At 34.2% G+C, this 12,418-nt stretch overlaps 1 protein-coding gene across 1 annotated transcript; it reads left to right on the forward strand.

Annotated features, from left to right (window-relative positions):
• Positions 1-679: 679 nt before the first annotated feature.
• On the forward strand, positions 680-5,269 carry LOC110671952 (rab GTPase-activating protein 22). The gene is made up of 5 exons (XM_021834590.2): positions 680-1,428; positions 2,136-2,271; positions 2,417-2,466; positions 3,324-3,377; positions 3,538-5,269. Exons 1-5 carry the CDS (start codon positions 1,274-1,276, stop codon positions 4,787-4,789), a joined length of 1,647 nt encoding a protein of 548 aa, XP_021690282.2. The 5' UTR covers positions 680-1,273; the 3' UTR covers positions 4,790-5,269.
• Positions 5,270-12,418: the final 7,149 nt, after the last annotated feature.

The raw sequence follows: 12,418 nt of genomic DNA on the forward strand, positions 1-12,418 counted from the left end.
AAATCATCAATAGCAGTTGCGTAACTGTTTGAATATGTAAACAATTAATAGTGCTGGTTCTAGAATGTTCCAGGTGCAGTTATAGATGAAATCTGTATTGCAACGTTCGAAACCTGACTAACCAATCAATTTAACAATAATAGACTTTAACAGTCTACCTATCTTTAATTTTATATACCTTTTACTTTTTAAGTTTTACATTTACTTTATAAAGCTTATATTCAAATTTTCAATAATCAATATAATTTTTATTATTTTAATTATTCAATCTTAAGTGAGATTTTAATGAAGTTATAGCCAGTCTAGTTAGATTTTTATAACCATTTAAGAGAAGTTAAAAAAATACACAATTTACGCTTGCAATACCTAAAGTATTAACTAGTCAAGTTATTTACTAAGCAAACAAAATAAATTATCTTTATATTAAAAAATTACATAAAAAATAAAAACAGTACTACGGTAATTTTTTTTCCGATAAATACTACGGTGCTACTTAATCAAATATCATAAACATTTTATTAAAAAAAAAAAAACCTTTTAATGGTAAAGATATTGAAAATTTGAAAAGAAATAAATAAATAAAAAGGTCCCACCTTAAGAGAGGAAAGAGAAAAACAACTGAGCCTAGGTGCCAATACTGTCATTTCCTAAAGGCAAGGTCTTGCATTGCGCGTGCAGATTCGCTTACGCTACTTTCGCTCCATCCTCCCATCTGCTGGCGCTGGTCGCTATCAGTCTCCATAGACTCTTGTCTCTGCTTCCTCTGTCTTTCTTCTTCTTCTTTATTTTCAGAACCAAAAAAAAGAAAAAAAAACTCCTCTTCAGTGCAGTCTTCTCTACAGAATCAAAACCAGGCTGCTACTGAAACCCCTATCTACATTTCATTTCTTGCGAACCTGAATCCTTTCCTCTATAAGACCCTAAAGGAGGAGGATTGGCCTGCAATTTCTCCGATCCGGTTGTCTGCTCAATGTTCAACACCGGGAGCAACTCTCCCCATGGAATTCCTCTTTCCAGCGGCGGTGGAGGATTCTGGTGGGCATTAGCAGCTCCTAACTCTACAACAGCTTTAGCCGTCACGGCCTTGGCTGGAATCGCCGTTTTTGTCACTGTATTCTGCGCGACCAGTTGGTAATCAGTGAAGGGAAAAAAAAAAAAATTCAGTTTCCTCCGCTTTGTGAGTGGGTGAGGAAGAGAGAAGTAGAATTTCCAATTCTTGTTCATTCTTTTGGTTTTCTGGGATTTCTGAGTAGTTGTGAGAAAAGTGAAGTAAATGAAAGCTTTAAGACGAAGTCACACTTCGTCGTCGTCATCAAATTCGTCTTCTCCATCATTTTCATCATCAGGGTCGTCTTCGTGGATTCACTTGCGTTCAGTTCTTTTAATTGTTAATTCTTCCTCAGCAGCTTCTTGTTCCTCTTCTGATCGGTCAGTCCTCTCTCTCTCTCTCTCTATCTCTCTCTCTCTCTCCTTTTACCCTCCGCTTTCCGTGATTTTTCTTTCTGATTTACTTGGGTTCTTCGATTTTCGTTTTTCAGATCCGATCTGTCATGTTTTCAGCATTTATTTCAGTTCATTCTACTTGTTCCTCTTTTCACTTCTGCATTTTGCTACTTGATTTCTATATTATGGAATGAGAATAAGTAGGGATTTTATTGATTTGTAATGATATCTGATAAAAAACTGTTTCTTTTGGTTATGTAAATCCTGTTGGATTCTTTGAAATGGGTTATTTTTGCTACAAAGTAACTTAATCAATAGCTTTCTGGCTTTAATCAGTTGAATATCCAATTTCTTCCTGTTTTACTTTCAGTGCATTAGACTGTTTTGGGACATAGCATATGGGCATATGTTTCTTGGGGATCGCACTCCATTGCATACCATGATGCTGCTTGCAAATAATGTAGCGCCCTAATTTGATTGATTATGACATGATTTATGCAAAATCTTTTTAGGGATAGTGGGACTTGATGCAATGTTCTGAGAAAATGACCTATTTTCCAGTGCTCTTCTGTAAATGATCTGTTCTTGTTTTTGTTCTTTTGCAAATCAACTTATATTGGTTTACTTGTTGATGTGTCTTTTAAGTGCTGGCTTCTTGTTTGAATGCTGATATTGTTGTTTTTTCATTTCAGGGGCCATCTTAAATCACCATGGTCTCGCAGGATCAAAAAACATGCCCTTACTCCACGCCAGTGGAGAAGATTGTTCACATCAGATGGGAAACTCCATGATGGTGGAGTTAAATTTTTGAAAAAAGTTCGCAGTGTAGTGAGTAATAAATTCAGTTTCTGTATTTTTTTTGCTATGCTATTATTACAAGGAATATTTATCTTTTATATTTCCATTGCAGTTTCTGCAAGTGTTATGCTATGCCATTATTAAGCGAATATTTACTCTTATATTTTTTATATAGGGTGTAGATCCGAGTATTAGAGCAGAGGTTTGGCCATTCCTCCTTGGAGTGTAAGCATGTTAATCTAAGCATGTTAATCTTGTTTTATTCCTAGAAATGCTGTTGTTGTAGTTGTTGTTGTAGCTGCTGCTGCTGCTGCTGTCTAATATTTCAACAGGAGCACCTAAATGTGTTCTCAAATGTCACCAAATTTAAGGGGTTTTGCTCCATGGCTTACCCGGGAGAAGATTTTGATCAACTTTCCTCTCCCAAATCTAGATGTTATGAGTCAGGGTTGAATTTATCATATTGTTATATTCTGGCATTTGGCAGCGAAGTTCTATGTGTTGGTTTTTCCTAATCTACCTCAGTTATGCTTGATGATATTTTTGATAGCTAGATTTCTAGTCTCTACACACACACACACACACACACACACACACGCACACACACACACGCACGCACGCACGCACGCAGACAGAGTTTATCTTGCCCTCCATCTCGGCAGATTAGTTGCAGTTCTTGTTTTGTGGAAACTTCACATTGAATCTCTTTTAAGAACTTCATATTGATATTGTTTGTTCATGTTGTCACATTTTGTGCTTAGAAAACACTAGTATAGTGAATTTTCCTCCCTTACCTTTGACAGCTATGACCTGAACAGTTCCAAAGAAGAAAGAGATACTATAAGGACTCACACACGCGCAAGACGCCAAGACGCATGCGCGACGCCAAGACGCCAAGACGCCATCTTGCAGCACGCACGTCTTGCCCTCCATCTCGGCAGATTAGTTGCAGTTCTTGTTTTGTGGAAACTTCACATTGAATCTCTTTTAAGAACTTCATATTGATATTGTTTGTTCATGTTGTCACATTTTGTGCTTAGAAAACACTAGTATAGTGAATTTTCCCCCCTTACCTTTGACAGCTATGACCTGAACAGTTCCAAAGAAGAAAGAGATACTATAAGGACTCAGAAAAGGTACTTCTGCCGAGCTCATCCTTGTTCAACTTCTTCCTTTAATCTATTATGAATCTTAGATATGTAGATTGGTGATTTTTCAGCCCTAAAAACATTGTCTTGTTCCTTCATCTTTTAGTCTTTATTATCATCTTTCCACTGTGAAAATTTGTACCTACAGAAAGGAATATGAGAAACTCCGCAGACAGTGCCGCCTGCTCCTGAAACATAGCAATGAGAGCTTCAAGTTGAACGAGAGTAGCAAACCAAGCATCAATATAGACAGCGGAAGTCTTGTTCAATATACAGATTCTTCTAGTTTTGAGGATGTGGTTAGTGCCAGGGAATCCCTTTCCAGTGAGGAAAGGAGTCCAGATGTTGAGTACTCTGATGATCCATGTATTACACTGTTGGAAGGTGATGATAGTTCAAGACAAAAAACAACAAACACTGATGCATCTGCACTAAACACTGAATCATCTGACTCAGACTCCTCTGAAGACCCTGAAGCTGTTATACAGGCTTCCTCTTCTTCAGAAGGCCAGGAAAAGAATGAACGTGATGAGCCTTCCAAAGAGTTTATTTCTCCTTCAAGGACAGAACTCCACTTAAGTGCACCTGCTGCTGAAAATTTTGCTACATGGCAGAGGATCATTCGTGTAGATGCAGTGCGTGACAATTCAGAATGGATACCTTACTTCCAATCTTACGCTTCAGTATCAGAGGATAGAGCTTGCTGTTCTGCTGAAGCTGTTGGGTTAAAGGACTACGAACATCTGGAACCCTGCCAAATTTTCCATGCTGCCCGATTGGTTGCTATTCTTGAAGCCTATGCACTCTATGACCCTGAAATTGGCTATTGTCAGGGCATGAGTGATCTACTTTCTCCGATTGTTACTGTTATTACAGAGGATCATGAAGCATTCTGGTGTTTTGTTGGTTTCATGAAGAAGGCTCGTCATAATTTTAGACTCGATGAAGTGGGAATTCGGAGACAATTGAATATTGTTTCCAAGATTATCAAATGCAAAGACTCGCACCTTTTCAGGCATTTGGAGAAGCTTCAGGCTGAGGATTGTTTTTTTGTTTATAGGATGGTGGTGGTGCTGTTCAGGAGGGAGTTGACTTTTGAACAGACAACTTGTCTCTGGGAGGTGATGTGGGCAGATCAGGCAGCCATAAGAGCTGGCATTGGCAAGTCAGCATGGAGCAGGATAAGGCAGCGAGCACCACCAACAGATGATTTGTTGCTTTATGCTATTGCAGCTTCAGTATTGCAGAGGAGGAAATTAATTATAGAGAAGTATAACAGCATGGATGAAATTTTAAGGGAGTGCAACAGCATGGCTGGCCAACTCAATGTATGGAAGCTGCTAGACGATGCACATGACTTGGTGGTCAACCTGCATGACAAGATAGAGGCGTCTTTCTGATGGCTGCATTTCGAGCATGTTCACTAACTCATGCTAATTCTTTTTCTTAATGGGATAATTCAAGCCTTCTTATTACAACTTGAAACAAGCACTACAGAGGCTATCCATTCTCAATTATGGTTACTACTCAAATGATATATTTCAGAAGATTTGTTTAGGCTTGTTTGCACCTAATTCTACCACGCTATGGATTACAGCACAGGTTCTCCATATTCACCACCATATCATGTTAAACAGGTAGGGCATGTATCCCAGTATACCATGTTGGATGAGAAATATTAAGATGACAATCTGATTCTCAAATTTTTTCCCCAGCCGTCTCTAGTATTGGATTCTGTGTAACTGGCTGTTGATTGAAGCTATTTAATTAAAGCAGGATTAGGTGCTTGTAGCTTCTTCTGGCAGCTAAATAAGATTTGTCTTGAATAATTTTAATGCTGAAATGTAGTGTAGTAAATAGCAATGCTATATTTTCTTGAAGTGATTTCTTTCCAGTTAAATTATGTCTATGCTATATGCTTTTCCTTGAATTTTCGTAACTTCCAAATGAAAAAAAAAAATTATCATTTTATAAAAAAGAAAGAATTATCTATTAAACTCGCTAATAAATTATTTTTGTCATGTAACTCATTTATATATTAATGAGAAATATGTTAACATCTCTACAGCAAAAGGAAAGAAAAAGTAATAACAAGTAAGATTAGGGGTATGGAGACACTTTCTCCATTGAAATGACTTCTCTTTTATTGCTTCATTCCATTTCCTACCATTTCCCATTCTTTTTGTTGCCATTCGCAAGTTATGGGGGTTTGGGCTCTGCAAATAGCTGGTCCAAATACTTCGCCCAAGCAAAAATAAAATCCTTTACTACCGCACCATCCTCCTTTTTTTCTAAGCAAGCACTTCAAATTAAGCATCTAAGCATGTCTGATTGATATCCGCTATTTGGACAAAATTATTATCCTTTTAATAAATCAATTCATTTGGCCGGTAATGTACCTTGTTTTTGATAGAAAAAGGCATACATGCTATGATCATGTTAATAAGCATCGTTTATCTCTATTGCCAATTAATGAATGAGACTATTAATTATTTAATTCTCCATGATAATAAAGCTTGAGCTTCATGCTTTACATTATATGATTGTTTCTTTTCCTTCCTCTTTTTTCTTCAATTCAGCTTTTTTCTTTTTTTTTTTTGGTTTAAGATTTCTTTTTCCTTTTCATTCTTTTAAGAACCTTGTTGAGAGATGGATTGATGATGAAATTTAATTAAATTATATTGCTGATTATCATTACTTATGTCAAATGTAAATCATTAAATGGGTTGCAAGTCTCAAAACAGATAATAGTTTCAAAAACAAAAAAGTTGAATGATTTGATATTACAAATCAATTTTATTTTGATATACTATATTTTCAGAGAAATAGTCGGTTATAAATGTGCTTCTTATCAACGAGAATGATCCTTATTGCTTAAAATAATGATAGAAAATAGCGGAAATATCCAATATAATTAACTTAGGACTAATATTATATTATATACGAAAATTTAATAAAAAACTACATATAAAAAATAATAAAATCACGAGTATATATAACAAGTATAAATATTGTATAGAAAAAAAATTAGTATGTATATATATATATATTACTCAGTTTGGCTTGGTCAAGTAGCTAAAGACATATTACTCATCTAGTAAGTACTAAGTTTGAGTCCTCGCTCCCTTAATTCTTTACTAAAAAAAGCTATCACCTGCTGACCGGGAGTCCTCTAACTTGATAAGATATAAGAATACTCATGTGGTCCTCTGATAACAATTGCCACCTTGGCCATAACAAATCTCAAAGCGGTTTATATAGAATCAGATTAAAAGGACCGTAATAGAATGATGAATTAGCACTTTCTAATACATGGGATCCTTTATAAGAGACAAGAGTGCTTATACCTTAATAGAGGAATATATAAATAAGATAAAATTTTTATTTTTTAGGAGAAGGAGAGAATTTAGAAAGCCATAAGAATTTAATAAGAGAGCAGATTTCTTATTTTCATTCTCTGAAAAACTAGATGCAAGACTCTTTTTATAGATGAGAAGAGGGAAACAGACAAAATAGAATAATACAGTTTAGGTGATATAGTAAATCTGCTACAACCACTTAAAGACTTTATACTATAGACACTTAGTATAGATAGTCATGTGATAAGTCATTTAATGCGTTTATGTACAGACAACCTTTAAAAAAGAAAGACAACACACTCAAACTTTTAGTACAGATTATATAGACACGTGACAAAGTATCCGAGGCAGATAATTCTTGCAAACAGGCATAGGAAGTGGAATGTTATGCCTTGAATTAGCACAATATTACTATTTCAAAGTTAAAAATAGTTCTGACTAGGACTTAGATTAAAGTTCTTGTAATTTGAGTCATCTAGGTTAATTTCTCCAAATTAAAGTCTTGTAATCTGAGTCATCTAGGTTAATTTCTCCATAAAGATTCTTATACCATAGTTCTCTTATCTCATCATCAGCTATACTGATAGTAGTCTTATCTCTTTTAGTTTTCATAAAACCGGCTTCATTTGGATCTTGCGAGTCTTGCCAAAATGGATGAGTATAATCAGAAATTTCTTCAGACTTGGTATTTGGGCTTATGGAGGTGGAATTTAACATTTAAGTTATAGGCATATAGTTATTAGTTTCACAAAGAAAAGAACTGAATTCCTTTCTAAGGCCTTTATTTCATTCCTTGAGCTTAATGGTCCGAGGATAAGTACGCCATTCATAGTTTATGTTCATGGTCCAAAGCAGTCCTTCAAGATTCCTGAAAAAAGGCTTATGTAAAATGAATAAGGAGCGAGTTTCTTTAGACTATTGTGTAGACTGCATCCACAAGTTATGATTTTCAATGATTTTCCTGAGTTTTCTTCTCCACAATGATAGTGGAGAGAACCATTCTAGAAAATGTCACAGCAAACACCCTTTGTTTCTCCCATTATTGACAAAGTCATTTAGAGTTAGGGTAGGAACTTCAATGGCCATATCATAAAGGGTGACCATACACCACAAAAACCATTTTTCCTTATTAAGAAAGTCTTAAAAAGTTCGAGACAGAAAACTGTGAGGAAAGGAGTTTCAAGATGAAACTTGCTTTTTGTATCTTTAACACCTCTGAGAACATTGGATAGATTTTGAAAGTGATTTTTTTTTTAAGCAAAGGTTGTGATATGGAATAAGGACATGGAAGAGTTGCAGCCTGGTGGAAAACTTTCAAGAGGTGGCTTAAGACACGCAAGAGTCTGAGAACTAGATGGTCTGGATGAACTAGCCATAAAGATAAGTGGAACGGATTGGATTGATGTTATGAGTTAGAGATGAAAGGGCTTTATGAGGAGATATGGGATGAGGTTTAAGTCTCCTTTTATATGTTGGAAAGTGTACTCATATTTTGAGAACCAGTTCTTTAATCATAAGAGATGTGGTTTACAAAGGCTCTTGTTTTTGAAATCAACTATGAGGTGGAATTCAAATTTTTCGATTCGATTTTTTATGGCCAATATCTCTTTATAGATTGTATGATAATGGTTTTCTGACTCCTTGAATTGTCTGCTTGTGTGGCCATAGATATATGTCTTTTACTTATAAGCTCTTTTAGGAGGACAACACCCCAGTATTCATCACTTGCATCTATTTGCAGAATTCTTTTTCTAGTATTGGGAATCTTTAAAGGAGGAGGATTTTGTGCTATCTCCTTCAATTTCTTGATAGTTATTTGTTTAGAATTTCAAGTAGGAGTGTCACACCTTATTCCTTTGTAAGGCATAACATGATCCCATAGTATACTTAATGAATTACCGTACTTCGCCTACTGATAACCCATTAAATACACTACAAAGAATTTTAAAACAATTCTATTTCTTTTTAAAGGTGGTGAGTACCTTTAACAGGAAATAAAAACTTTTATTTGAAGTTTAAATGTTATGTAGAATTTTTGACAATTTCTATTTTTCCACAATTTTGTAAAAATTTCGACAGAGTGCCGTCTGTATTTTGAGAAAATAGTTCTTCAAACACCTAAGAAAAGGCACTTCCAATAATTGTTTTCACAACTTCCAACCTCCAAATATAACTCAGTTCAACACAATTCAATTCAAAGTCCACAATTCAAATCAAATTTATCATCTCAAAATATTTTATAAATTCATCCACATTGCATTTTATATTTAATTTACATATACAGGTCTTAATTTACAGAAAGAAAATTCAAAATAATATTATTACAATTTACTATACAACTTTACATTAGTACATATGGCACTATAATATTTACATCAAAATAACTACAAGATATAAGTAAATACCCGTGTAAAAAGGTCAATGTAGTCCTCTGTCTCAATAGCAACTCACTCTGCTGCTTTCTCCTTACCCTTATCTGCGATAGCAAAATAAGCTATCGCTGAGTAAAATTTACTCAGTGATGCACAATAAAAATTTAAAATGCTAATTATAAAACATTCACAATTAAATCATAAGTCAAACAAATCACAGTCCCATTTCACAATTTTCAAATCAAATTTATAATACAATTTTGTCAAATAATATAATAAATACAGTGTTGCCAATCCATACACATCTTAGGTCATAACACAAAATTTTCGATCAATGCCGCGTTGTACACCACGACATAGCAATCTACAACCTCACTAATCAAAATCAATGAGGGAGGTGGCTAGCTAGCTAATGAGTACTCATCCGATCTACGAGCTCAACTAGTAAGTCAGAGAGGGAGGAAAATAATCGATCTCAACCCCATAAATGAAAGAGGAATAATATGGTACTGTCATGCTAAGTGTGAATCCAAAATTAATTCAAAACAATTTATTCAAATATTTCGTGAAAAATCCAATCAATTTCCAAAGTCACATTTTCATTCACAAAGTGGCAACACAATTCATAATTAACATAAAGATTTCATAAAACATACCAAATCAAAATTTCAATAAGAAATACTTAAATAGGTTTATTTTGCACAAACCTGATTTGAGTCGCCTCTAGGCCTTGACTCAATGTTCCTTATGCTTTTCAATATCATTTTCAATTGAAACACACAATTTAAAGTGTTTCAGTACTCAGTTAAATTGTTTCTAATAATAAAATCCAATAACTAAATTTTCTTAGTACTATTTACTTTAATTCATTTCATTAGTCAACCTATAATGTTGACCTTTAATACACACTAGGTGAATTAATTTTAATGTTACCAATATATCATATTTTATAGTCCTCAAGTGTTGGTATATGTTACCAATTTCATTTTGAAGCTTATTGTATTTTATTGCAAATTTTTAGATTTGATGCACTGCTTTGATCTAGCTAATTGACTTATTTTCCTTTGTTTTTGGGTCCTGGTCAAAAGAGCAATATTGTAGGTTTATGTTTTAATGACATTTTGGCACTGATTTCATGTCATTTGGAGTTTTCTGGACCAAGTTATGATCATTTTACTAATGCTGGACAAGTTGCTTGTAAGTTAGCAAATTTTAGGTCAAGTCAATTCTGGCAGATTTTGAGACTGAACTTGTGCAAGCAAATTGACTTGTAAATGGCATTTTCTGGGTTCTGTGATCTTCACAAAAGATGTTTTTATATGGTCAATTTCTGGGTTACCAAGTTTGCAATTCCGGATTAAGTCAGTTTTAGTATCACTTTCTGGACAAAATTTTGGTATACTTTCAACATAAAAGTTGGCCTATTTTATGTCTAATTTTGCCTCCAATTGGCCTCATACCAATTGTGGTCATAAATTTTCACTTATAGCCCAATTTGCATACTGCCCTTACTAACCTAAATCTGCATTGGAGAATTTACACTTCTAATGTTTACCATTCACATTTCAATTTGGTCAAATGACCAATAACAACTCAATTTGGTAATTTTCCAGAACAACTCAGTTTAATGAAATAAAATGTCCAACAATAGTTTAACACAACTAATATCCAGCCACAATTTAATTAATCAAGTATCTAGCAATTTAATCCATGTCCAAGTACAATTTAACTCTCCAAACCTAATTCAACTAATCAAAATCCATGAAATACAATCCATTGCTCTTAAATTAACATTAATTATACATGAATTTAAGGCCCTCCTAAGCACATCAAGGCTGCCCAAATTGCTCATATATATCAAGCTTCCCAATTTCAATATGTGATCTCACTTTACATTCACAATTCACACATAAACATAAAAATCAAACTCTTATACATTTAAGCACTCTAATTAACTTCATTACCCATCAAATTCAAATGAAAACAACTCAAACTTCTTCAATATCCATGGTTGCCAAAAATGGAGAACCTCCATAACTCATCAAAACCTCAAAATTTCTTCATCAATTTACTTATCTCAAGCTTCACACAAACTTTACTTAAGAAAGGAAGGAGTTTGGACACTTACTTATTATTGAAGCTTGTTAAATCTTCACCAAAATCTCTTGAAATTACTATCAACTTCTTCTTTGCAAGGTGGGGAGAAACTTTAATGAAGACAAGTTGGGGAAATGGTGGCTTGATCATGGAGTTTTCATGCTTGAAAAGTGGGTGGCCATGGGAGGACTTCCTTCAAGCTTTGGTTTGGCCAAGATGGTGTTTAAGGAAGAAGAAGATGGCAGAAGATAGTGGAGAATTTTTGATTTTCTTAAGCTTTATATAGTCCATAGTGGTCCACTAAGGTTAAGATAATATTAGTTTAAGTAAACTTTTAATTATTCAAAATCTTACCCCACAATTTTTCTTATTTATACATTTCATTTTCAATTTCATTTTTCGTGGGGTTTTCAAACTTTAATGTCACTTATTTTTAATGGAAATTGAGGTCAAAAGCTAACCCTAGGTGTCAATTGACCAAAATGCCCCTTTTTCGGTTACATTTTCGATTTTTCGATAACATCGATTTTTGTCGATTTTTCGATTTTTCGTTTTTCTTTGTACTAATTAATTCAATTTTCTTTGACATTTTCTAAGTCAATTATATCTCAATAGATGTTTATTTAAGTCTTAAAAATATTTTTCAGGGTTCCTCGCGGTTAAGGGCTAGTCAACGGTTCTCACCGCAATTTTTCGGTGCGGTCACCCATCGCTAAGATTTTTGGCTCGTTTAATCTCATTATATTTCATTGCTCTTATTTTTCCTTTGTTTTCTTGTATTTTCCTCTATTGTATTTCATTATCTTATTTCTCTTCCTAACATTTAAGTATAATTCTAGGCATTTTAGCTGTCCGGACAGACACCGATCACTGGAATAGTAGAACGCATTATCGAATATAGGGGTGTTACAAGGAGCTTATTTTTTGAGCATCTTAGAAGAAGATTGGTGTATTTGGAGACATGAGGGATAAAGTCCCTTAAGTAATTGATGATACCAAGGGACTGTTAGATTTGCTTTATCGAGAGATGTTGATATGGGAATTTGAGGAGTTCTTGAGAAATGTGAGGATCACGCTGATATTTGTCATTTTGAAATTTCATTCCAATAAACTCAATATCGGCCTTGATATCTCTTGATATCTCTTGAGAGTAGCAGAGTATTATATATATGGATGAGGACACTATAAAGGATTGACTCAA

The sequence above is a fragment of the Hevea brasiliensis genome, chromosome 2 (assembly GCF_030052815.1).
Source record: "Hevea brasiliensis isolate MT/VB/25A 57/8 chromosome 2, ASM3005281v1, whole genome shotgun sequence".
In the NCBI taxonomy this organism is placed as follows: Eukaryota; Viridiplantae; Streptophyta; class Magnoliopsida; order Malpighiales; family Euphorbiaceae; genus Hevea; species Hevea brasiliensis.

Excerpts from the sequence above, each read along its gene's own strand:
- LOC110671952 (XM_021834590.2), top strand. The coding sequence starts at position 1,274 with ATGAAAGCTTTAAGACGAAGTCACACTTCGTCGTCGTCATCAAATTCG. Across the intron at positions 2,467-3,323 it reads TGGCCATTCCTCCTTGGAGT|CTATGACCTGAACAGTTCCA; the intron begins GTAAGCATGTTA and ends TACCTTTGACAG. Across the intron at positions 3,378-3,537 it reads ACTATAAGGACTCAGAAAAG|AAAGGAATATGAGAAACTCC; the intron begins GTACTTCTGCCG and ends TTGTACCTACAG.